This window comes from Leucopleurus acutus (assembly GCF_964270905.1).
Source record: "Leucopleurus acutus genome assembly, chromosome: 11".
NCBI classification, from domain to species: Eukaryota; Metazoa; Chordata; class Mammalia; order Artiodactyla; family Delphinidae; genus Leucopleurus; species Leucopleurus acutus.
Window position 1 is genome coordinate 77,733,195 of NC_139152.1, and position 27,724 is coordinate 77,760,918.

General features: G+C 37.2%; 1 protein-coding gene across 7 annotated transcripts in view; it reads right to left on the reverse strand.

Annotated features, from left to right (window-relative positions):
• Positions 1-909: 909 nt before the first annotated feature.
• The window catches only part of CEP83 (centrosomal protein 83), a 126,530-nt gene continuing 99,715 nt past the window's right edge, over positions 910-27,724 (reverse strand). For 4 of the 7 annotated variants that reach the window (XM_082850830.1, XM_082850829.1, XM_082850832.1 and 1 more), the window contains 8 exons: positions 27,561-27,705; positions 27,298-27,447; positions 23,386-23,461; positions 20,548-20,705; positions 18,789-18,918; positions 4,542-4,645; positions 2,563-2,752; positions 913-1,578 (listed from right to left, as the gene is read on the reverse strand). In XM_082850830.1, the coding sequence (XP_082706956.1) occupies positions 1,474-1,578; positions 2,563-2,752; positions 4,542-4,645; positions 18,789-18,918; positions 20,548-20,705; positions 23,386-23,461; positions 27,298-27,447; positions 27,561-27,705 (1,058 nt within the window). In that variant the 3' untranslated portion in view covers positions 913-1,473. Of the gene's footprint in view, positions 1,706-2,562; positions 2,753-4,541; positions 4,646-18,788; positions 18,919-20,547; positions 20,706-23,385; positions 23,462-27,297; positions 27,448-27,560; positions 27,706-27,724 lie in introns of those variants that run through there. The other 3 variants (XM_082850833.1, XM_082850834.1, XR_014326618.1) reach the window with 3 other exon arrangements.

Here is a 27,724-nt window from a genome sequence, read left to right on the forward strand (position 1 = left end):
TTGTTGACGTGAAGTTAGTTAGTTATTCCAGCAGAAGGCCTTAAAAATGTTACATAAAAAAGCAAATTGGGGGGGGGGGCTTCCCTGGTGGCACAGTGGTTGAGACTCTGCCTGCCAATGCGGGGGACACGGGTTCGAGCCCTGGTCTGGGAAGATCCCACATGCCGTGGAGCAACTAGGCCCGTGAGCCACAACTACTGAGCCTGCGCGTCTGGAGCTTGTGCTCCACAACAAGAGAGGCCGCGACAGTGAGAGGCCCGCGCACCGCGATGAGGAGTGGCCCCCGCTCGCCGCAACTAGAGAAAGCCCGCGCACAGAAACGAAGACCCAACACAGCAAAAATAAATAAATAAATAAATAAATAAATAAATAAAAACAAAAAGCAAATGGGGACTTACCTGGTGGCACAGTGGTGAAGAATCCACCTGCCAATGCAGGGGACACGGGTTCGAGCCCTGGTCCAGAAAGATCCCACATGCTGCGGAGCAACTAAGCCCGTGCACCACAACTACTGAAGCCCGTGCCCCTAGAGTCCGTGCTCCACAACAAGAGAAGCCACCACAATGAGAAGCCCACGCACTGCAATGAACAGTAGTCCCTGCTCCTGCAACTAGAGAAAGTCCACAGGCAGCAACGAAGACCCAACGCAGCCACAGAAATAAAACATTTATAACAGTTTGGTTAGATCCAAAACAGGAGGAGGAAAAGTTAAAAACCAGCAATATTTCTAAAGGGACCCCACTGGGTGCAAGTTTTACAATGAATGGCCCTTGTTTTATACAGCCACAGGATTTAATTTGTACTTTGTTATTTCCTATCAATCCTAACCCAACGAAGCCAAAATTAGTGAGATCTTCTACACTGTATGGTTAAAACAAAATTAAACACAAAACAATGCAGTTAGAAAAATGTTAAGCTCTTTAATAAATTACGTGCACACAGCTTTTAGAAAAGGTAGTGTTTTATAATATATCTCTAGATATCTTATTTTTTTATACTAACTTTAAAATTGTCATTTTTCAAGAACTAGAGGTTTATAACTCATATATAGTAAACCAGAAAATGTTCACTGACCCTGTTATTGCCAAGCATCTCAAAGAAGAGGAAGAGGGAATTCAAGATGGGCATGTTTTAGGCAAAATGCCAAAAAATTCAACAAAGTAAGATTAATAAAATAATTTAAAAACTTGATTCCCTATTGAGTTCCTTTTATTCATTTATTTCACATTCTCAAAGGGTTGTCAATAATATTCTAAATATCTCTGAAGCTGCTTTAGTGCTTCACTTATCATTAGTATAACCCTAAAATCCTGACATTCATTCAATACATCACGTACTGGTACCTTCTCTTGAGGCACATTCAAGTGTTTTGGCAAACAGTAATAAAGTATCTAAATACCACATACGTTAAAACTTCAAGCCTTATTGAGTCACTGATTTCATCCCTTTTGATCTGCCTTTTCTCCAAGAAAATCATTCCCCAGGAAATCCAAGTTCCTCTAGTTGTTTTCTTTGTGTTGTTTCTAGTTCTTCTAGTCTTTTGCGAAGTAGAGAGAGTTCTCTTTGATGCTGCTCCTCCTTAAAAGCACAGAAAGAGGGAAAAAAAAGAAAAGAAAAAGCACACCAAAAAAGACTTAGAAAAACTGGTGGAAAAATAACCGTTAGGCAGTGGCCTCAGTGCCTCTTTTATTCAGGCCTGCAACACCTGGCAAGAAAAGGATGACCATTTTAGCAGTCTAAGAACACCAGCATGGTCTAGACTACCAACTAGTCCTTGCTTCTCTCCTGCCTCTGGCTGTAGCCTTCAGCAAAAACCCAAAGTCTGTTCCTCTCTAGGTGTAAAATTCACCAGGGAGTGAATTAGATAATAGTAATATAGGGCCCAGCTGTACTTATATGGCAACTTTGTAATGTGATGAGAGTTTAATAGCAGTTTATTATATAAACAAAGTACTTCGTTTGAGATTCAATTCGGTGACTTACAACATTAAAAATCTTCAGTGCTTTCAACATTACAAAACGTCATTGCTGAATAACAGTTCATCTTCTGAAAATCATCCAATCAATTTGATTCCATCAACATCTCAGGGATCTGATAAAGTAGAACCATCTCAGGTTTTGGAATTAGATTTAGGTATGAAATTCAACTCTCACTTAGCTATGACCTTCGTCAAGTCACTTCACCTCTCTGACTCAGCTTCCTCATCTGCAAATTGGGAATACCAATACCTTCCCTCAAAGCATTTTTCATTAGGATTAAATATTGTATGGAAAATACATAGTGCAGTACATTTGCGTAAATGTTGGTAGTAATTAGTATTGTATGAGTGACTACAAACTCAACAGTTATTCAAAGACTTATCAGTTAAGCTTCTTCCTTTCAATTGCCCAACAGGAGACTTTACTCCTAGCACCATCGTCGCTAAAGGACAGGATAGACTCAAATCCACTATGCCTCTCAGCAGACTTTTCTGGTAAAGATTTAGGTTTTTAACTATTTAAAGAGGTAAAAATGTATGGAAATATTTATCTAACGTTTTTCCCTAAAATAAATGCTCATACCTGTATATGAGGAGGAAAGGATAGTTCCATGCCTGGAATCACAGTTGGTGACTGAAAGCTTACAGGATTGATGGATGCTGTTGAAGGTATGTTAGGACCCAAAATTAAACTTCGAAATTCATTATGTCTTCTCTGTATATCCTTTAGTCTTTTTTGAAGCCTTGTATGTTCTTCAAATGGAACATTTTGTCTTAAAAAGAAAAAGTGTTTCTGTTGTTTAATACAGTTACATTCTATTGAAGAACGGTATGAGTCATAGAACATAATTTTAATTGGAAGAAAAGGATTTCTAAATTATAAGATTTATCTATATATAATATACACATAAAATTTGGTTTATCTAGAAAGATAAACAGAAACATGATATGACATCTTAATTATATGCGTTATTGTTGGCCCTGCAGGCTATCAACTGATTTTAAAGTTTTATTTGCCAATTAATCAAAGATTAAAAATCTTTTGATACTTTTACTTTCATGTCCACTTTACTCCACCAACCCATGAATCCTAAAACTAAAAGGAGACTCCTTAAACCAAAAGGGTGCCTTATTTTACTGCAGGAATCAAATAGAAATAGAGAAAATGCCAGGTTGATCTTTTTTTTTAAAGGGAATTATTTATTTGCTTGTTTATTTATGGCTGTGTTGGGTCTTCATTGCTGCATGTGGGCTTTCTCTAGTTGCAGTGAGTGGGAGCTACTCTTTTTTTGGGGGGGCTACTCTTTATTGCAGTACGTGGGCTTCTCATTGCAGTGCATTCTCTTGTTGCAGAGCACAGACTCTAGGGCTTCAGTAGTTGTGGCGCACGGGCTCTAGAGTGCAGGCTGAGTAGTTGTGGTACACGGGCTCTAGAGCACAGGCTCAGTAGTTGTGGCGCACGGGCTTAGTTGCTCCACATCATGTGGGATCTTCCTGGACCAGGGCTCGAACCCGTGTCCCCTGCATTGGCAGGCAGATTCTTAAACACTGCACCACCAGGGAAGCCCTAGGTTGAATCTTATGAATGCCATTTTTGTAGGTGAAATATGGTCAATTTTCACAGATCACCTCCTTTTTGGACATAAATTTCCTGACGATCAATCACACCAGTAATCAAATATAGTTTCAAAACCATTCGAAGTTCTAGGCCATCTGTGCCATAGCTGCCCAATCTTGAATTGGTAACACCTCCTCCATAACCATTAATTTTGAAATATTAAGTTGAATTTTGTTTTAGAATGAATTTGGTGGCTTCTTACTTTGGAACAGAGAGTATTATAAAGTTGGCATTTATTCCACAGTCTAGAAACCTCTTGGATGTTCTAAAAAAAAACAACTGTTCACATTTTGGTAATAATTATACCCAAGAAGACCAGTGCACATTATAAAAAACATCACTGCTTGCTATACGGGCAATTCCCATTACAGAAAAGTCTGATACTGTCTAAATGCTGAAGACAACTACTAATTACCTGAATTTGAAAAGATTTTATTAACTTGAATCACATGGGTCATACACTGCCACTACCACTATCTTAATATGGTAAATCTTCTCTGCTCAAAAATGCTAATGATGCAGATCATTAGCTGTGCTTGGATGTAAATGAAAAACCAGAAGCTACTGCCCAATATTTTCCATACCAAAAAATAAAAAAACTGAACTTTGATTCAAAGTTGTGGCCACAATTTTAGAACTTGTAATCACTAAACTGTCTCGTCTCAGCAGCAAGGATTCACACCACTCCTGGCTACCAAAGCCAGTGACTGACCTCTCCTGTCAGTCCCAACTGTAATACAAATGCATGTGTTAAAGACCTTTTGGTTTGAAGAAACATTCAATCTGAAAAAAAATAGCAAAGATAATGAATTAGGAGTCTACTGCATAGCTTTAGAATTCTTTTCAATGTATATTTTAAAAGAAACCCACGTGCATTATACTCAAACAAAGTTGTATAATATCAAAATAGCCACATGGGGTATGTATACATACAAACACATTACCTATTTAACACCTGATTTTCTGTTTCTAATTCTTCTCTCTTTGCCTCCAAGACTTCTACCTTTTCCTGCATTCTCTTCAACTTGTTTTCATGGAGAGATTTTCTCTAGAAAAAGAGAAACAATTAATATGAGCAAGTATGGTAATACATACTCTCCTATTTGAACAAAGCTATATAGTGAATATTTTACTCACCAAAAAAATTTTACTTAGAGATGAGTATTTTCAGGGAATACTAGGAGCAAAGATTAGTAGATATGATGCTTACTAAAAATTTTAAAGATAATAAAACACAGATCTACCTCATATCCTCAACATGACAAACAGAACCATTATAAATGTCAAACCAGAAAATTGATATCAATAAGGAAATTGTGCAAATAAAAAATCTAGGAAGGGAAGGAGTCAAATTTTACTAATGAGTTTACCTGTCACCTCATAATCATGACTGTTCATTTTCCCAGAAGATTATCATGGGTTTAAAACAACTATAAATTTAAAATTTAAAAGCATGTTTGCAACTGATAAATTGCTACCAAAGTAGTAAATTAAAGGATCAGACAGATAAGATTGATTATGGATGCATCTCAGTTTGAAAGCATGCCTTTCTAAATATTAAAAAGAAAAAAATTTAAACTTCACAAAGGGAAAATTTTCTAATATGGAAAAATCTATGTATAATGCAAAAGTAGTAAATGAAAAAAGGTAACACTTTTTCAGTTTTATAAACAGGTCGTTTTTATTTTTTTTTTACAGAAAAACACCTATAAATGTTGACAATCACTTAGTAGCTCCAGACCTTTTAGATTTCTGGTTTCTCACTCTTTACCTAAGTATAACAGGCTTACAGAAGAATGCACATAATGTAAATGTAAAGCAAAATGTAAAACCACGAAGCAAATGCTGGTGTTGTTACCTCACAGGTCAAGAGCACTGCCGTACCAAAAGGGCCCCTACCCTCCCCTCCTTTCAATCTCTACCCCCTCTGTCCTCTGAAAAGGTAACCAACTAATTTACTTCCAAAGCTGTAGTTTTGTGTATTTTTGAACTTCATACAAATGGAGTCACAGTGCACATTCTTTTACAGATGGCTTTTTTCTTTCACTCAATACTGCGAGATTTATTCATGTTACTGCTTACAGGTATAGCTCATTCATCGCCTACCCTGGCCCAGGAACCACCCTTCTGTCCTTTATTAGCACAAGTATGTATATATGTACAGGTGACTCAGGACTCTGTCTATTCATTCACCTGCCCACATCAAAGAAATCATACACTATATACACTTCTGTTTCTGGATTTTTTGGTGGTGGTTCAACATTTTATCCCTATGACTAAGCCATGTTATTGCATGTCACAGTTCCTCTCTACTGTTATGCTGTTATCCATTTTACAAACACACTATATTTTATCCCTTCTCCTACTGATAAGAATTTGAATTGTTTTCTACTTTGAAGCTACTATGAATCAAGTTTTATGAACATTCCTGAATATGCTTTTGGTAGATATATGTCCTCATTTCTCTTTGAGTATATACCCAGGAATGAGTCATACAGTATACATGTTTTATCTTTAGTAAAAACTGTCAGTTTTCTAAAGTGGTTCTAACTAATTACTAATTACAGGCCCACCAGCAATATACAACAGTTCTAATTGCTCTACATCCTTACCAACACTTGGTGTGGTCGGTCTTTTAAAATTTTAGCTACTCTGGTGGAATAGAATAATATGTCACTGTAGCTTTAATGTGCATTTTCCTGTTAGCTAATGAGGGTGATTACCTTTTCTTATGCATACTGACCATCTGGATATCCTTTTTTTGTGAAGTGCTTGTCTTAGTCTTTTGCCTGTTTAAAAAAATTTTTTTTTGAGTAACCTGTTTCTTATTTGTAGGAGTTCTTTATATATTCAGAATACGAATCCTTTGTCAGATATTTGTGTTGCAGATTGACCTTCTCTCAGTGTGTGGTAACATTTTTTCCCATAAGAGTGTCATGTTATAAAAAGAAGTCCTTAATTGTAATAAAATCCAAATTATCAACCATATCTTTTACAGTTAGTGCTTTTTATGTCCTGTTTAAAAAAACTTATCCCAAGATCTTAAGATTTTCTCCCCAAGTTTTTTTCTAGCAGCTTTATTTTTTTACTTGTCACATTTGGGTCTGTGGTTCATTTTTATCTAATTAGGTTGGGTTAATGATAACCAATTGACTCCACATCATTAAAGGACTATCCTTTCCCTATTGAAAGGCAGTAGTACTTTGTGGTAAGTCAGGTGTTCATATACTATTCCTGGACTGTATTCTGTTCCATTTGTCTGTCTATCCTTATGCCGATACCACACTGTTTCAATGACTGTAGCTTAAAGTAAATCTTGATACCTAGTAGTGTTAAGTCCTCCAGCTTTGTTATTTTTCTTCAAGATTGCCTTGGTTGTTCTAGTCCTTTGTACTTTCATATGAATTTTAGAATCTGCTTTCCAATTTCCACAAGGAAAACTAATGAAATTTTGATTAGGATTGCATTCAATCTACAGATCAGTTTGGGAAGAACTGACATCTTAATAATATTGAGTCTTTCAAATCAAGCGTGGTATAGTTTCCCTTTATCTAGGTCTTCTTTAGTTTTTCTTAGCAATATTTGCCTATCTTTTATTAGATTTGTTCCTAAATATTTTATATTTTTTATGCTAATGTAAATGGTATATATTTTATTTCCTAATTGTGTATGTAAAGAAAGAACTGATCATCACAGAAATGCAAGTCAAAACCACAATGAGATATCACCTTACAACTGTCAGAATGGCTATTCTCAAAAAGATAAGAAACAACAAGTGTTGGTGAGAATGTGGAGAAAAGGGAACTCTCACGCACTGTCGGTGGGAATGTAAATTTATGCAGCCACTATGGAAAATAACACGAAGGTTCCTCAAAAAATTAAAAATAGAACTACCAGCAATTCCACTTCTGGGTATTTAGTGAAAAAAAACAAAAACACTAACTTGAAAAGGCATATGCACCCCCCATGTTCACTGCAGCAGTATTTACAACAGCCAAGACATGGAAGCAACCTAAGTGTCCATCAATGGATAAATGGATAAAGAAGATGTGATATACACACTGGAATATTATTCAGCCATAAAAGAGAAGAAAATCTTGCCATTTGTGACAACATGGATGGACCTTAAGGGCATTTTGCTAAGTGAAATAAACCAGACTGAGAAAGAAAAAATACCACATAATCTCACTTACATGTGGAATCTTTAAAAAATAAAATAAAATAAGCTCAAAGATACAGAGAACAGACTGGCAGTTGCCAGAGGCAGGGACTGGGGGCTGGGTGAAATGGGTGAAGGAGGTCAGAAGGTACAAACTTCCAGTTATAAAATAAATAAGTTCTGTGGATGTAAAGTACAGCATGGTGACTATAGTTAATGATACGCATTGCAATATTTGAAAGTTACTGAGCGATATCTTAAAAGTTCTCATTACAAGAAAAAAAAATTCTGTAGCTATATATGGTGATGGATGTTAACTAGACTTATTGTGGTAATCATTTTGCAATATATATATATAAATACCAAATTTTCTCTATGGAAGGTTTTAAATTAAGGAGTCCATTTCCCTAATGGATACAGGACTATTTAGATTTCCTGATTATTCTTGTATTAGTTTTGTTGAGATGTTCAAGGAATTTGTTCATTTCATCAAAATTGCATAATTAACACAGTTGTTCTTATAACAGTCTTTTTGTTTTAATATCTATAAGATGTATAGTGATACCCCTTTTTCATTCATTATTTTGTCCATTTGTGTTTATTCATCTACCTACCTACCTATTTTATGAGGAGTTTGGGGAGAAGCCATTTTATCAATCTTTTCAGATTGATCAGCTCTTGGCAAGTTAAATTTTCTCTATTGTATAACCTCTGCTTCACTGATTTCTGCTCATGCCTTGCAGAGGCAGATGAGGATGCTGTTAAATCTATACACAGAGTTCATAATTCAGTTATTGTGTTTTTTAGTTCTAAGCCTGCCATTTTAAAAAATGTTTTCTAGTTTACTGATCAATTCTCAAGCATTTATTTCTGAGCATCTACAACACGGTAATTTTAAATTCTGTATCTGGTAACTCCATTACCTGGATCCCCTATGGGGAGGTTTCTTTATATTGATTGTTACTTCTCTTGATTTTCAATGTTATTTCCTCATGCAGCTATTTTTAAAATTATTAATAGAAATTTGTTAAAATTGATAAACCAATACTGATACATTATTATCAACTAAAGTCCAGTTTACATTGTCACTCTTTGTGTTGTTCAGTTCTATGGTTTTGTCAAATGCATACTGTCCTGTACGCACTATTGCGGTATCATACAGAATAGTTTCACTGCCCTAAAACTTCCCTGTGCTCTACCTATTCATCCCTACTTCCTACCCCACAAACTGTCAATCACTGATTTTTTTTCTGTCTCCATAGTTTTGCCTTTTCCAGAATGTCATATATTTGAAATCTTACAGTATATATAGTCTTTTCAGACTGGCTTTTTTCATTTAGCAATATGCATTTAAGGTTCTTCCATGTCTTTGCATGGCTTAATAGCTCATTTCTTTTTGTCACTGGATAATATTCTTTTGTATGGATACAGCAAAGTTTTTTAACCTTCACCTACTGAAGGACATATTGCTTGCTTCCAACTTTTGGCAATAATGAATAAAGCTGATACAGACGTTTGTGTGCAGTTTTTTTGTGTGTGTGAACATACATTTTCAACTCATCTGAATGAATACCTAGGAGCATGACTGCTGGACTGTATGGCCAGACTACGTTTTAACTTTGTAAGAATCTGCCGAAGTGTCTTCCAAAATGGCTGTACCATTTTACAACCCCACCAGCAATAAATGAAAGTTTCTATTGTTCCATATCCTTACCAGCATTTGGTTCTGTCAGTGTTTTGGATTTTAGCCATTTTAATGGATGTGCAGTAGTATCTCTGTTTATTTTTTATTTAGAGCTAGACACTACATTTTAAAAACTGAGGAAATAACTGACGCCTACAATGCTAGTTTCCCTTAAAGCAGATTTACATTTGTTTCTTGCAGGCAGCTAGGAACACTAACAACAGGGGTTAATTTAATCTAATTTTAAGGACAGATGATCTGAAGCTGTGCTTCAATACTTGCAAGGGCCAGGCTATTTGCAGTTAGTTCACTCTTAGTCCAAGGGCATACCCCTTCATGGTCTCAACCCACAGCACTAGTAGACTCAGACCTGAGACCCTCTCTCTGGCAGATTCTGAACTCCAATTTTTGGTCCCCAAGCCCTACGAGGTTGTCAAAAGCTTTGCTTCACTTCTCAGCCTCTCAAGCTGTCTCTTCCAGAACTGGCAGCTTCCTCTAAGGGAAAAGCAGCCCCAAATGCTGAGCTCACCTCTCCAGGTTTCCCATCTCTCCAGGATCTTGGCCTCTTAATTCTTCACTGCCCTTCATGGAGATATTTTTAAAAATATTTTGTCTGATTCTTCTAGTTCTCATGTGGAGAGCTGATCCACATATTTCCTAGTCTGTCATTATCAAAAGCATATGCTCCTTTTAGGTATTTTAGTTCAACTAACAGCAGACATTTTAAAGATCGAAATGCTTAATACTTCATTATTATATGATTATATAAACCTGCAATCTTAAAATCTAGTTCTATTTCTCCATTTGTACTGCTCATTTAAATTGTAGTAAAATACCAATTTTTTCACTATCATCTTCAAATCTTAAGCATGTATATTTATACACACACACACACAGAGTGCACACTTAACTGGGCCCTATATTAACCATAGTTAATACAAAATACAGGGATTTCTGAAGGGAATTCCAGTCATAAAATACAAAATCTTGAGAAAAGGCTTTTTTAGAAAGGATAAGAAATGAATTAAGAAGAATCTGTAATTCTATAGGAATGTGGATTCCCCTGATGGTTCTCCAGCAGGGGAACTGATGGGTGAAAGCATTGTTTTGAAAAGATTAATATGGTATCCGTGTATAGGATGGACTCTGAAGTTTGCCTCTTAAGAGGCAAATCTGGAGATAAGCTTCCTGAAGACAGGGTTCAGGACAATGTTGTCCCCATCCTCATCACTGTAAAAACAACCAGCCATTTACTGAGCACTACTCTTTGCCAGGATCTGAGTTAGAATGCAGCCAAAGAACTGGATAGCTGGTTGACTAGTAGACCCAATGAATGCCTTAGACCCTAACATTATAATCATTTCTTTGCAGCACCCTCATTATCTTGACCCAAGCCTCTTTCTTCTTCTAACACACACACACACACACACACACACACACACACGCTGACCGGTCTCACCTTAAATTAACCAGCACTAACTTCAAATGGGCCCCCCTATTGGTACCTGGAAATCCTACTAATTTCCCTAATCCAGTCACTCTCCCAAACTCTTACATTCTTTCACAACTTCTTGTCTCTTCTCAAATCTGTTAGACCTCCACTCTTCACAGTCTGAGCTGGTGACCCAGATTCTTTTTTGCATTGAGGAAATAGCAGCCATCAGTAGAGAATTTCCACTACATCCATGAATTTATCAGGAACTTACAATCATATATTTTGTCTTTTTTCCAGGTACAATAGATACATTGTGTTTCTATCCCTTCCCTCTCTGAATTGAATCTAATGCCCTTCTGCCTACTAAAAGATATCATCCCTTCATTTGCCCCCTCTTTCTCCTGCATCATCAATTTTCCCCTTGCTACTGAATCATCCTATAATTTCTCCCTTCTTAAAGGAAGCCTTTGCTCCCACAATGCTAGCTATTACCCCAGTTCTCTGTTCTTCACAACAAAATTCCTTCGACAAACTATATTCCATTTCAATCAGACCTGCATACCTACTACTCCACAGAAACAACTCTTGACAAAGCCACCAACAATTACCATATAGTCAAATGGATTCTTAGTCTTCATCTTACTATTTTATCATCTTACCACTGTGAAATAAAATTCATATTTATGGCAAGACAAGAAAAATTTAAACATAAAAATTCTTCTCTGCGCTTTGGCCTCCCCTCTCCCCTCACTGTGCCTTGTGTATCTGCATTATGCACTGACCAAACCTCCCCCATCAGCAGGAATACCTGCTCAACCATAAACAGCAACATTCTCCTAGCATCAGCAAGACAATACCTTAAAAGAGAACATTCCTTATAGATTATAAAGGGTCACATGACCCGCCACAATGGCACTAAAATCTGGATTTTGTAAACTGTCAATAATAGGTCATTTAATTTACAGCCCTCTGTCTCAAAAAGCTTATATAAACTGTATCTTGACTTCTAACGGGCGGAACAGTTCTCAGAGCTTTCTGAGATGCTCTTCTTGGGTTTTAACCCTCAAATTTGTCTTGAATAAAATTTTCCAATTCTTTCTTAGGTCGCCTGATTAATTTTTCGTCGACACTGTAATGTCATTTGACACAGCTAATCCTTCTTGAAGCAGTTTTCTTCATTTGGCATCTAGTACTTTCTTGGTTCTTTTCCTATCATATTGGCCACTCCTTCTCAGTCTCCTCCTTAACTTCCCAACTTCTAAAGTTTGGAATTCCTCAAAACTCAAACCTGTTCTTTTCTGTCTTCCTTCACTTTCTAGGTGACCTCATTTAATCCCATTGCTTTCAATACCATTTACATGCTGTTAAGTCCCAAATCTTTATCTCTAGCCTAGTCCTCTTCCCTGAAGCCCTGATTCATGTATTCACCAGAATGCTTAGTATCTCCACCTGGAAGTCTAATGGGCATCTCAAAGAGTTAATGTGTCCAAAAGAGGCATCTTTATTTTATCCCTAAACCTGTTCCTTCCAAGGTCTTTCCCATGTCAGTAAACAGCAATTCTATTTTAACCACGTGCTCAAGCCCAACATCTTAGTCATCTTTGATTTATCTCTTTAACACCCTATAACCATTGTAAGTTCTACCTTTAAAAATATACAGAATCTGACCACAAGTCTACTACTAGCTCTCTACATCTCTCATCTGAACTACCGAAAAGTGGTCTTCCTGAGTCCTGTTTGCCCCTCTACACAACAGCCAGAGATTCTCCTGAAGATATAACTCAGATTACAGCATTTCTCAATTCAAAACTCTCCAGTGTGTTCCTATCTCATTCAGAATAAAAACCAAAAACAGCCCCTACATCACCTAGCCTCCTACTACTTCTGTCCATTCCAGTTACCCAGGTCTCCCTCCTTGTACTCCTTCAACATACCAAGCAGACCCCTGCCTCTTTTACTTTCTATTCCCTCTGGAACATTCTTCCCCTACATACAAAATATGGCCTCCCCCTTCTTTCCTCAAGGTCTCTGCTCAAACGTTACTTTATCAGAGGCTTCTCTGATCACCTATATAAATGCCCTCTATCCCCCTTAGTTTTCCTCTTAGCACGCATCTCCACCTGACATTTGTTCCTTTACCCCGTGTCTCCCATCCACTACAACATAAGCTCCTCAGTGCAGAGTCTTTATTTCTGTATCCCTGTGAATAAAACAGTACCTGGTATAATACACAGTAGGTTCTCAATAAATCTGTTGAGTAAACTGCCTAAACGAATATAGAGAAACCTCATAGTGAAGAGAGTCTGAGCTAGGATGTTGCAATAAGAATAAAAAGAAATGAGGTGGGGAAAATGTGAGATACATTATAAAGGAAGAATTCACAGGCTCTAGTGACTATACTGGGTAGAACAGTGTCTCCGAAATATTTATGTTTACTCAGAATCTCAGAATGTGACTATGATATAAGAAGAAATATATCTGGTCTTTGCCCTGGGCTTCTGGCACAGAGCTCCTAAAACACATGGAATTTCCTGAGTCATAGGAGCATCTTTTGCTATTCATAACCAGCCCTTTTCAATCATACCTGAGTTAATACTAATGAGTTAGCTTAGGGTGGGACCCCTAGGTAATCTCAAAATAGAGCTAGTCACTAGAAAGACCAAGTGGTAAGAAGGTAGGAACTTGCAGCACTATTCCCACCTCTCACTCTCCATCCTCCACTTCTGGGAGTGGCGGTACTGGAGATTGATATCTATTAAAAACTCTTGAACAAGGATACCTGGAAAGCTTCCAGGATAGTGAATACATTGATTTGCTAGAAGGGTGGCACTCCCAGAGAGGGCACCCCTCCCCCTCCATACCTCGCCCTATACATCTCTTCTATTTGGCTGTCCCTGAGTTGTATCCTTTCTAATAAACCAGTAAATACAAGTAAAATGTTTTCCTGAGTTCTATGAACCTGGGTGGGGGGTGTTATGGGTACTCCAATTTATAGTCATTGGTCAGCAGTGCAGATGGCTAAGGACCTGACACCTGACATGGGGTTAGTCTTGAGGCTGAACCCTTTAATTTGTGGAATCTGATGTAGTGTCAGAATTTAATTGAATTATTGGCACCCAGTTGGTGTGCAGAGAATTAGATAATTGGTTCTTGGTGTTGCAAAACACTCCAGAGTGACCTTATCTGAAAAAAGGGTAAAGTTAAGATGAGGTTATACTGGATTAGGGTGGGCCCTAAATCCAATATTGACTTGTGCCCTTAGAAAAAGGGAAAAATCTGGATACAGAGACAGACACACACCATGTGAAGAGAGAGGCACAGATTGAAGTGATGTGTCTGCAAGCCAAGAACACCAAGGATTGCTAGCAACCACCACAAGCTAGGAGAGAGGCATGGAACAGATCCTTCCCCAGAGCCTTTGGAGGGAGCATGGCCCTATCAGCACCTTGATTTTGGACTTCTAACTTCCAGAACTGTGAGATTATAAATTTCTGTTGTTTTAAGCCACACAGTTTGTAGTAATTTGTTATAGCAGACCTAGGAAACGAATACAGTGACTGACTATATTTGGGGAAAGGGAGCCTTTAGGATGAATCAAAGGTTTGAAGACAAAGTAACTGGAAGAATGATATTCTACTGAAAGAAATGAAAGTCCACAGGATAAAGTGGCTGTAAGAAATGATTGTAATTTTGATTTTATCAGTGCAATACAATCACAGGTCTATCAAATGGATGTCTTCGTGTTACACACATTACAACACAAAAGAGTTAAAGAAAAATCAAAAGAATACTGATGCAAGAATCAAAGCTGAAATTTTCCTTTTATCACCTTCTAGCCAAATTCAATGAACTCTCTTTAGTAATCAAGACCATTTACCTTTGATTCCTTTCTTTTCCTGTGGCTTCTATAACACCATACTATAGCTTCTACTTCTATGACCATTTCTCTACTAAATCCAGCTCCTCTTTCCAAGTCAACTTAGTTCTTAGTCCTTTTATTCTTCAACAGTTCTCAAAATCTCAAGTGTCTAATTATACATCCCTAAGCTGAATTACTGATCTCCACGCTTTACATTCCATTATTTCTGTTAATCTACATGATATCTTCACTTAACAGTCTAGGACAGGACTTCCCTAGCGGTCCAGTGGTTAGGACTCTGCGCTTCCACTGCAGGGGGCACGGGTTTGATCCCTGGTCAGGGAAGTTCCACATGCTGCACAGTGCAGCCAAAAAAAAAAAAAAAGTCTATGACATGTCTATATGGATGCACTACCATCAGTTCATACCTGACGTGTGTTTAGTCAAATGTATCTTCTCTTTCTACTCAACTGACACATGGTCTTTATTCCATCATGACAACTCCTCTATATCCTCTCATAGCTAAAATACTTCATATTTTTCTCTTTCTTCTTATTTAGCACTATATTCTGTTCATTTTTTCCTTTGGAATACTTCTAGGAGTCATCCTTCACCTTCATTCTATATTGCAAGCCCAAATTCCAGACTTCTTACCTCATTTTAAGATTATTATAAATAGCTTCCTGACTAGTCTCCCTGTCTTAAGGCTTTCTTCTCTCTAGCACAGTAGTTCTCAAACTTTAGTGTCCACACAGATCACATGGAAATGACTAGTAGATTCTTTAGGTACTGCATGCTATTTTATTTCTCCAATTAGATTATATGGTCATCAAGGGCAGGAATTAATCATGGCTTCTATTTTCCCCTCGGTGTGTAACATAATGCCAGGCCACACAGCATATTCAACAGATATTTTATAACTTCAAGACTATGGTTCATTTCTTTCTCAAAACCGTTCATAACATCTAACCAAGAATTATTTGAGAGATATACCTTAGAATAAAAATAACAAATTCTCATTTCAAGCGCCTCAAAAGGAAAAGCACAACTCATTGTCCTCATACCAAGAGATCTCTCTTCATACTCACATTTCAACAGTGTGTGGGGAACAACATACAGAGAAGTCATCAATTACAGAAGGGCATTCCAACTCAAGATACCCGGTCCAACTTTTCCAAACAAATCAACACAGCAAAATATCATTGAACAAATACTCTACCTAAAAACACTTACCAGAAATGACATAATCTCTGTGCTTAGGAGGTTGGAGCTGTAAATGAAGCCATCTTACCTAGCCTGGGGAAAAAAAAATAAAGCTGCTACTCCCCAGTTGTAAGAACCTCTCACAGGAAAGTAACTCTAAAGGACTATGATTTCCGCCCTAGAGTTAATATTTTGTGACTTAATTGAAGTCTTACTACACAAGAAAGTTATGATCTTTGTCATCTAAGAAACTTAAAAAAGTCTGTTGCAATTTTACGAATCATATTTATGTAATCTTATAGCCAACATTTTCATACAGAAGCACTATATTTAACTTGAATGGGAAAAGGGTTTTGAGTTTTAAAAATTAATTTTATAGTGATCATTCTGCCACAGGAAATAAGACTCATGTGGATTATGGTTATAATGAAGAGAAAAGCAGTAAAGTATCTCGAATCAAAGAAAGGGGGAAATTAAAAGAGTTAACAGTGCAGAAGAAGCACAGGATTAAGAATAGAAAAATGTAGACTTTAGTCACAGCGTTCCTAACTAGTCAATGATCTTGGCTCCCTACCACTTCAGTTTCCAAATCTGTAAATACTATCTGAATGCTAAGATCCCCCAGCCCTAAAATTATACATACTTATATACTTTTTACAGTATTTCTATGTCACATGTACTATCTGCTTTTCCACTTTAATTGAGGTAAAGTTGTAAGCCTACAGGGCAGTGCTCCACATAATGGGACAGCTCTGGGTCATAATTTTTACTGAATTGAGTTTAACAATTTCCTGCAACTTAAAACCATTATCCACAGGTCACATTTTTAAAAGTAAAACAGGTGTTTACTATATTCACCCCCATAATTTGGCAGTTATTTCAGTAGGAAAAACATTCATCCTAGGTCAATACTGATGAAAGGTTACTTCACACGTTTCTTAAAATATCACCTCCTGGGCTTCCCTGGTGGTGCAGTGGTTGAGAGTCTGCCTGCCAATGCAGGGGACATGGGTTTGAGCCCTGATCTGGGAAGATCCCACATGCCGCGGAGCAACTAGGCCCGTGAGCCAAAACTACTGAGCCTGCGCGTCTGGAGCCTGTGCTCCGCAACAAGAGAGGCCGCGACAGTGAGAGGCCCGCGCACCGCGATGAAGAGTGCCCCCCGCTTGCCGCAACTAGAGAAAGCCCGCGCACAGAAACGAAGACCCAACACAGCCAAAAATAAATAAATAAAATTAAAAAAAAAAAAAAATCACCTCCTCCCCTTTCTGGTATACCTATGATTAGTTGATAATCTCTCTCACCACTGGATGTCACTTTTGCTCCAAAAGAAGTCAACCCAACCTAGCCTCAATAATTAGAATCTGATCTCTAAGACACTTATCTCTAAAACCCCAACAAAAAAGTTTTATCTGTGAAAGATAAAATCAGCTCTTATAATTTCTTATGATTTCTAGCTCATCTGGCATCAGATGCTTTTAGGCTTCAAACAGTACAAGGAAGCATAAGTAGGATTTCCGAGATCATCCCAAGCCATGAAATAACTTCACTAAAATCCCATCAATACCCATACGCTGCTCAGTACTTATATGGAAAGAAAGAAAGAGAAGTGATACAGGGGAAAAAAACAATGAAACAACAACATAAGTATTTATATTTGAGTATAAAACGCTGGGATCCTATATCGTTAAGTGCTATTTTCTAATCTCAATGTTATACTACTTTCAGCATAATGGAAAGCGAAAAGCAGCATTCATAAAGCAAGAAAGTGGGGAAGTGATGACTTTAAGACTTCTCATGTTGTCACTCCAACTATCAGGATGAATTTGGCAGTTATATCTAATAATGTAAACAGGTAACTAAAAACTGTCCTTTGATTTCCAAATTCAGAATATGTAAATGATATACAGTTCTCTTCTCTTATGCAAATATGAACAGCTAACCTTACCAATAAACATACAGACATTAAGACACTGGTGTGCCTATGTCTAGAGTACGAATTCCTCTCATTTCAGACCTCCTCACTTCCCCACAACCAATGCCACTACTAAAGGAACTTATCAAATGGAGACATATCCAAATCATTTGTGGGATTTTTTTAAAAAAATACTTCCTTTCCCTTCCCCCAACACACATGCGCCAATCTTACTAAAAATAACTGCTGAATCGCTGCCATGGAGAGCCATAGTTACTGATGGGGCTATGCTACATTCCTTGGGTTTGTTGAGTAGAAAAAAGGTTGTAAACCACTGACTTAGATGAATCCTCTGGTTACATTAGTTCCATGATGCCCTGGATTAGTTCCAAGAAAAGAAAGTTTTTAGGTTCTGGAGAAAATATGCCTGCAAAGATGAAACTTTAAAAAGATCATGGCTGTGGGAACTATCATGGCTGTTTCAGAAGCCAGGGGAGTCCTAGTTCCTTCTGCTGGGGCAATGAGATACTTGCTTCTATATTCCTGAGTTGGAAACAAAAAAGTATTGTAACCACAAAAACAATGTTAAAAGTATTAGTTAAGCACAGTTGAAACAGGCCTAATCACCCTGTAATTTAAGTGCGAATGAGTTAAATGACACTTGTATGGGCTGGTCTAGAAACTTTATCAATGAAAACCACTGTCTCTGTGGAAAAATGCATACTCTGAAAAACTGGCTTGTACACAACATTTAGAAATAAACCTGTTGAGCAGTTTGCATTTTCCCAATTTATCTTTACAATGTGACAGCAAAATGTCATGTTTAAATATCAAACTGAACATACCCGTAAAGTCTCAGTTTTAATTATACATCTTATTCTCCTAAAATAGTTATGCTTTTACTCTATAGAAATCACTTTAATGAGAACCACTTGCCTTTTTTTGGGCAATTGCAGCTCGCTGCAATTTCTCCTTAGCTTGATTATACTTTTCTTCTCTGTCAGTGATACGTTCATGAAGCCTATGCTTTTCTTCCAACCACTGTATTTGCTTCTCTTCCAATGCCCTGTCAGAAGAACGTACGCAAAACATGAGATGTTAACTCTTAGAAGAGATATTACCGCAAGTATAATCAAACTCACTACCTACTTCACCCACAGCCTTCATAATCCAACACAGGCATTCTTGTGTGGCCACGTATCTGCTATCACCACCATTACTGAGTATTTCCTATGAGCCAGCCACTGGGCTTAGAACAGTTCGTGTACTACATCATTTATTCTTCACAGTAACCCCTGAGTTAGGTACGTCTATCATTTCCATTTTATAGCTGAGGAAACTGAGGCTTAGAGCTGTTAACTAACTTGCTTAAAGACTTATACCTAGTTAACGGGGGGACAGGACAAACAACTGATAATCAGCTTTAAACCATGATACCACCAAGCTATTAAAAACTGGGCCTAATAAAGATGGTATAAAATCAACCTTGGTATCAAGTCTTAATGTGGTATGTTTCCTGGCTAGAGTAAAATTCATATAAATGGTATTTTATAGTAACATCATAACAACTTACATCTTTAAAGCTCTTCTGTATACTTTATGATTTTTAGTATCATCACTACAGGCAGTACAAATGAGATATACAAACCCTGAGGAGTCAGACTGCATGACTAAGGTCAAACAGATTTTAAGTATCTTAGCTGGGATCAAAATCACATTCTATTGACCCCAAGTCCAGCTATTTTCTGCTATATAATTCTATGAATAACATTCAGAAACCAATAAGTTAGTTACATTTGCTAGCTATACTATGACTGGAATTCTTAAGCACATTTCAAATCACTTGAGGATCCCAAGATACAAATTCCTATTATTTGCAAAATATAAGCAAAATAATTTGGACCCTGTGGAACAACACATTATGGACAGTTATCTTGCTTACTTCCTTTTCTTGAAATTCAACCACATATATGAGTCCATGGACAAGCCTTAAAATATTAAATAATAGAAAAATAAGGAAAAAGTTTTATGTGGCAAGAAAAACTGTGAAAATAATGTTTCATAGATTCAAAAACTTATAATAATGACATGTTATAATAACAAAGCAAATACAAAATAGTAGTTTTCTACCATATATAAACAACATTTTCCAGGGAATATAAGATCTTGGTCACCAAATTCATCTCCCTACCAGTTTACTAGACTGTCTACTACTAAGAGATTTCAAAATCAAAAAATATAAACAAGTAAATGAACTTTTCAAAGGGAAAATCCAAAAGATTATAACTGTAATTCTAAGAAGTAAGCTGTACACATCAAAAATTTTGTTTCTGTTCTCTGGCATTCAGAAGAATTTAGATATTTGAAGTAAGAAATGTATTGATTTACTCAATGAATACAGAAGTGTTTCTTTGAAGGTTTTCATAATACTGTGGGGTCAGGCAGAATTTTAAAAGGTTTTCTTCCCTAGATGTCTATTTTCTTTTCTTTTTTTTAAAAAAATCAATCCAAGAGTCCATAAACCTCATCTCTAGAAACAGAAAATACATTACCTAAGACCACTGTACACTGTCAATGGGGTATTTGTAACTAGTTCCCAAAATACAGTCAACACTGGAATCATCATTAAAAGAACTATATATAATATAGCAGAAAGAAGAAACAGTTTGTACATAAAAAAAAGAGCAAACTCTACTTTTCAACTTCCAGTTGTGCTTTTTCAGCTTGGCTTCTTAAATTTCGGCATTCCTGTTTTAACCTCTCCACCATTTCCTTCAATGTTTGGTTTGAATTCAGCAACTCATTCTCTGACTGTGCAAGTGAGGTCACTTGGATCTGCAAACTACTGATTTGCTTAAAAGAGAAGAAAGAAGAGAAATATAAGGCCACTAAACAAATGCAATAGAATATGAGAGACACAGAGGACACTAAGCATCTTCCCTCACAAATGCCACACCCAACTGATGTGCCCTTCAGGACACCCTGAAATGAAATTATAAAAAGCACCAGCATTAGAGAAATGCAAATCAAAACTACAAGGTGATATCATCTCACACCGGTCAGAATGGCCATCATCAAAAAATCTACAAACAATAAATGCTGGAGAGGGGGTGGAGAAAAGGGAAGCCTCTTGCACTGTTGGTGGGAATGTAAATTGATACAGCCACTATGGAGAACAGTATGGAGGTTCCTTAAAAAACTAAAAATAGAACTACCATACGGTCCAGCAATCCCACTACTGGGCATATACCCTGAGAAAACCATAATTCAAAAAGAGTCATGTACCACAATGTTCACTGCAGCTCTATTTACAAAAGCCAGGACATGGAAGCAACCTACGTGTCCATCGACAGATGAATGGATAAAGAAGATGTGACACATATATACAATGGAATACTACTCAGTCATAAAAAGAAAGGAAACTGAGTTATTTGTAGTGAGGTGGATGGACCTAGAGTCTGTCATACAGAGTGAAGTCAGAAAGAGAAAAACAAATACCATATGCTAACACATATATATATGGAATCTAAAAAAAAAAAAAAGGTCATGAAGAACCTAGGGGCAAGACGGGAATAAAGACGCAGTACCTACTAGAGAATGGACTTGAGGACACGGGGAGGGGGAAGGGTAAGCTGGGACGAAGTGAGAGAGTGGCATGGACTTATATACACTACCAAATGTAAAACAGATAGCTAGTGAGAAGCAGCCGCATAGCACAGGGAGATCAGCTTGGTGCTCTGTGACCAGCTAGAGGGTGGGATAGGGAGGGTGGGAGGGAGATGCAAGAGGGAGGAGATATGGGGACATATGTATATGTATAACTGATTCACTTTGTTATAAAGCAGAAACTAACACACTATTGTAAAGCAATTATACTCCAATAAAAACGTTAAAAAAAAAAAAGGCAGCAGCATTAGGATCATATCTTAATATAACCAGAGACCATCAAGAACCCTATTCCTCAATCTGCCACTGAGTCCTCTCTCTTCTTCCCCACATAAGCAGGCCAGAAGAGGTACTAGAAATGGGGAGAAGTGTCATTAGAAGGAGAGCAGGGAGGTGAGCAAAGAGAATCCAAATATTAGTCTCCTAGCCTCCAAGCAAAGAACAGATTTTAAAAGGTAAGCTGGGAAAGCTGCTAAGAAAATCCATTCTCCCACTCCCACAACATTGTGATTAGCAACCCTTCCAAAGGTTCTGCTCTCTGAATAGTCAGGGATCATAAATGCAGGTAGGATCATTCTCACATTGTTTTTGAGTAGTTTTTAAGCATTTTATAGAGTGTTGGGCAGAAGAAAGATGCTCTGAGAAACCTAATGAATGGTAGGGATTCCTTGGCCTCTAGAACCATTTATCAAACTGGGAAATGTCAGGCTTCTTCATCCCAGTTTACCTTTATCTGGGAGTACTTTTTCTCATGAAAAGTAGCTAGTTATCTAGTTACAGATTAACAGGCTAGGAGATTCACTTTGCTCTTAAGTCTTATCCAAATAATTCATTTGGGACATATTTACACCTAATTCTTGCAAAAGCCATTTTACCAATTAATAAACAAGTATTCATTTTTCTTTCACTTTCTTCTACCTCTCTAAGCCATTCTCTTGAGAGAAGTTTGGAGGCAGAGAGTCAAGTGACTTCAGATCAAAAGAATCCATTACAAGACTCAAGAGACAAAAGAAACCAGATTCTTTACGCAATAAACAATAAACGGGAAATAATTCCATTACTTCCTGATGGTAGCAAAGCCACATACAGAACTGTATAGGTCCAAAGAGCAACTGTCAGAAGAATAAAGTAAAAAGGTTTGTCTCAGATTTCTATTTTAGAATGAATTTCTCTATGAAGAACTATTCAGTCCTTTTAACTGCAGCGGTAAGTATAAAACTTGTATTACAGCTGGTTGAACAAGCAACTTTCAAAGAGCTTAATACTTCTCCATATCTACAGGATGACAGAAAGCCCAATGTCAATGAAACTAGATAACTCCTCTCAGAGTATCACACATTATGCCCTCCTACTTGGAACTTAGAAACCATAACTATACATGCAAAGCAATGCCAGCTAGCATGCCAAGCATAAATCCTAAAAATGGAATTTTCACTCCTCATAATGTTTTGCCCATATAAATCTTTCCCGAACCCAAACAACTTTAATTAAAATATGAATTTCCTTCCATAAATACAACTCTTAGATTTCATAGGGATATAATAAAAAATAGCTCATGGAATAAGAAATGCAAAGTTACAAGTCAATCACACAAGTAATTCAGAATACTGCCCTTTAAACTATAATTTAAAAAAAATTCATCATGAGCCGCAGCATATAAATACCTTAAGAAAAACAAAAGAAGCTTACTAAACAAGAGCTTAAAGAGGTCTAAACACTTTATCTTTACATATCAACTTCATCAATTCATTATCAATTGGAGTGATATTTTCAGAATATTTATATATACAATTCCAATAAAGATTCAAAAACACAGATTTAAAGAAGCACTTAAAAAATAAAAGCAAAATGTTTGCTAAAATAATACCTGTTTCAGGTCAGAATTTTCATTTTTTTCTTTCTCTGCATTTTCAATATTCACAATTTGTTGTTGAAGTTTTAACCTAAAAATCACAACCCAACAAAAGACATTACTAAAAATCCAGAGTTCATATATTTCACTGAATTAGACAATCATATTATTGAGTGCCCATACTGACACAAGGCACTGTGCTATATAAAGTGGTAGATTCAAAGACAAAGATTTTGACTTCAGGCAACTAAGCTGTGTCCACATATAATTAAAATGTAACAAACTTCTGCTTTTGCTATGGAAAAATCTACAAACCATGGGCATAGAGAAGATGAGAAATCAAGTCTGTCTAGAAGGATGAGAGACTACTACATGGAGATAAAACTCTGGTGGGTAGGATCTTGATAAACACAGGGATCAGTAAGGCAGGAGAAAGGAGTCCGGTTTAGGAGAAGCTATCTTATAGCCATACAGTATTTCACAATTTACAAAATGCTTTCAGATATACTGCTACTTCACCTTCACTCTACTGGGTTATAGAGCTCCTAAATGTATCCTAAATGCCTACCATGATGTCTATAGTATAACAGGCATTTAATTAAGGTTGGCCAATTGTAGTAATTTCTCATAACAGTTGTATGGAAGTAAGCAGAGTCACCTTTATAATTCCAGATAATACAGAAAAAGAGGTTGAGGCTTAGCAAAGTTAGGCCCAAATCACACAGCTACCAAGTAGCCAAATCAAGATGAGACCCAGGTCTTCTCACACCCAAGTAAGTATCTCTGTCTCCCACTTCATTATGCCGTAATTATACTGATTTTAAATTCAGAATTTAAAAGAAAACTATCTAGTACAGACACCATACTGTATTCTATAAAATATGAGTTTTCATCCCTGAGATGAATGCACACTTACACAATTTGTGTCCTTTTCAAAAGGAATGATACATTCTCAGCCAAAACCTTAAAACACTGTGTATCCCTGGTAACCAAGGGACTAACTAACCTCATGAGAAAGACTATACACTTAATTAGCTCTGACAGGATAAGCCCTCAAACTTCCCTTTTAAAAATCCTTCATTTACCTCAAATATAATTTGCTTGGCACGTACTAGTTATAGTTTAGCATTATTAGCATGCCTTTTCAATCCAATTAGAAATGCTTCTTGGGAAGACAATATTCTCAAAGGCCTAGGGCTGTGCTTTAAACACTAATACCCTGAGAAAACCATAATTCTAAAAGAGACATGCACCACAATGTTCACTGCAGCACTATTTATAATAGCCAGGACATGGAACCAACCTAAATGACCACTGACAGATGAACGGATAAAGAAGATGTGGCACATATACAAAATGGAATATTACTCAGCCATAAAAAGAAACAAAATTGAGTTATTTGTAGTGAGGTGGATGGACCTAGAGTCTGTCACACAGAGTGAAGTCAGAAAGAGGAAAACACACACAGTATGCTAACGCATATATATGGAATCTAAAAAAAAAAAAAAAAGGTACTGATGAACTTAGTTGCAGGGCAGGAATAAAGAGGTAGACATAGAGAACAGACTTGATGACATGGGGTGGGAGGGTGAAGCTGGGGCGAAGTGAGAGTAACATCGACATATATACACTACCAAATGCAAAATAGTTGGCTGGTGGGAAACAGCAGCATAGCACAGGGAGGTCGGCTTGGTGCTTTGCGATGACCTAGAGGGGTGGGATAGACACGGTGGGAGGGAGGCTCAAGAGGGAGGGGATATGGGGACATGTGTATGCATATGGCTGATTCACTTTGTTGTGCAACAGAAACTAACATGGTATTGTGAAGCAATTATACTCCAATAAAGATCTATTTAAAAAAAATTCAGTAAGTATCTGTTGTTGGACTGAATGAACCAACCCAAATCCTGGATTACACATTTAAATGCACAAGGTGGTTGGACAATATGATATGGAAGAAACAATAAAATACACTGCTCCTGAGATATTTACATACAAACGCCAGAAACAATGGACCTAAAGGAAGAGGACCAGTCTTGCTCTTCCTGTGCTCCTTTGACAGTACCAATCATACTCTTATTCCGTAATTCTAGCTATACTATTACTCCCTCAAACTTTCTGGGCATTTCTCCCTTAAATGTTTAAGGTTGTTATTAACTTGGAGCTTTTAGGTTACCGAGGTAATAAAGGTTTCTTTCTACAAAACCATGGAGATGAAAATAGGGGAGAAAACACCATGGGTCCTAGCTCCGGTCCAGAGTTAGAAAAGTTAGGCCCCAAGTATATCTTAGCTCTGGTCAAGATTTTGGATACACATGATAAATCAACAAGAAACAAGACCGAGTTATGAAAGCATTAGTGGCCTGAATACTTTCTAAATAATTATGTAGAGATGAAGAGAAACAAAAATGCCCTACCTATAAAAACTGAAGCCAAAGAAACCATTGGTAAAGAGTATCTGACTATCATTAAACATGAAAGGAGTAAGAACACCATTTTGGTAGACTATAAGAGATGATCTACAAAATTTTCTTCAGCTCACTTTGCTGAAGCAGTGCTGGGTTAGAATTCATAACTGATAGGAGATTTTTGATTTTTTTTAAGAAGAAAATTAGTCCATGATTTAAGATCATTACATTTAGGATTCTAAGGGATAATTACATTTTACAAATAAAAAGTAACCTTAGGGGCTTCTCTGGTGGCGCAGTGGTTGAGAGTCCGCCTGCCAATGCAGGGGACACGGGTTCATGCCCCGGTCCGGGAATATCCCACATAACGCGGAGCGGCTGGGCCCGTGAGCCATGGCCGCTGAGTCTGTGCGTCCGGAGCCTGTGCTCCTCAATGGGAGAGGCCACAGTAGTGAGAGGCCCGCGTACCGCAAAAAAAAAAAAAAAAAAAAAAAAAAAAGTGAAAAAAGGTAATTAAATCCTAATGGTAAAGTAATTACAAGAATGTAAATGAGTTAACATACTGCTCAAGAAACTATCATTCAAACCTTTGAATGAGGCCACTCCTCGTTGCAGTGTATGGGCTTCTCATTGCAGTGGCCTCTCCCGTTGCGGAGCACGGGCTCTAGGAGTGCAGGCTTCAGTAGTTGTGGCACACAGGCTCAGTAGTCGTGGCTCACGGGCTCTAGAGTGCAGGCTCAGTAGTTGCGGCACACAGGCTTAGTTGCTCTGTGGCATGTGGGATCTTCCCAGACTAGGGCTCGAACCGGTGTCCCCTGAGTTGGCTGGCGGATTCTTAACCATTGTGCCACCAGGGAAGCCCCTCAACTATATTTCTATATGTCAGCAATAAACAATTAGAAAGTAAAATTTTAAAACATAACTCCACTTATAATCAAATAAAAATGCTTAGAATTATAATGTAACACAATATGAGCATGATATATACAATGAACACTACAAAACTCTGATGACAGAAATTAAAGATGACCTGAATACATGGAGAGATAGGCCATATTCATGGATTGGACAGACTCAATACTGTTGAGATGACAACTCTTCTCAAACTGAGCTACAAATTCAGTGCAATCCCAATCAAAATCTTAAGCCTTTTTGAAAATGGTTACAAGCTGATTATTTACAAGGAAAGGCAAAGGACCTAGAAGAGCCAAAACAATCTTGCCAAAAAAGAACAAGGTAGAAGACTTGCACTACCTGAATCAAACTTACTATGAAGCTACAGTAGTCAAGAGAGTGTGATACTGGTGTCAAGACAGACATACAGATAAATGGAATAGAACAGAGTCCAGAAACAGACACACTCACATATGGCCAACTGAAACCAACAAAGGTATCAAAATAATTCAGATATGGAGATCTGGGTGAAAATTATATGGGAATACTCTGTACTAGTTTTACAATGTTTTGTTGGCTATGAGATTATTTCAAAATGAAGTTTAAAAAAATATGCATATATAACCTAATACTCTGAAGTTCCCTCCTGGCCGACTCTTCTGCCATCTGTGAAGCTCGCAATCTCTCTTCACACTGATCCTTTTCAGATTGCCTCCTGACATCATGTTCCACTTTCATTTTCTCTAAATCCGCTAATCTGCTCTCAAGTTCTAGCCTAAAACAACAGATGATAATTATATTACAAGAACTACAATAAGGATGATATGACAGCAAAATGTTTTCATTTGCAAGGAGATTTAACACAAAATAAGGTAATTAGGTACTTACTTTTCATCTTGTAATACCACAAGTTTTTGGTAACCTTCTTCTTTGGCAGCTTGTACTTTACGTATTAATTCACGGTCCTTTTCTACTAAAAGCACTTTGTGGTGTTCAACAGCTGATGTGAGAATTTCATTGTCTGACTGTAATCCTAGTATTTTTTTTTAAAG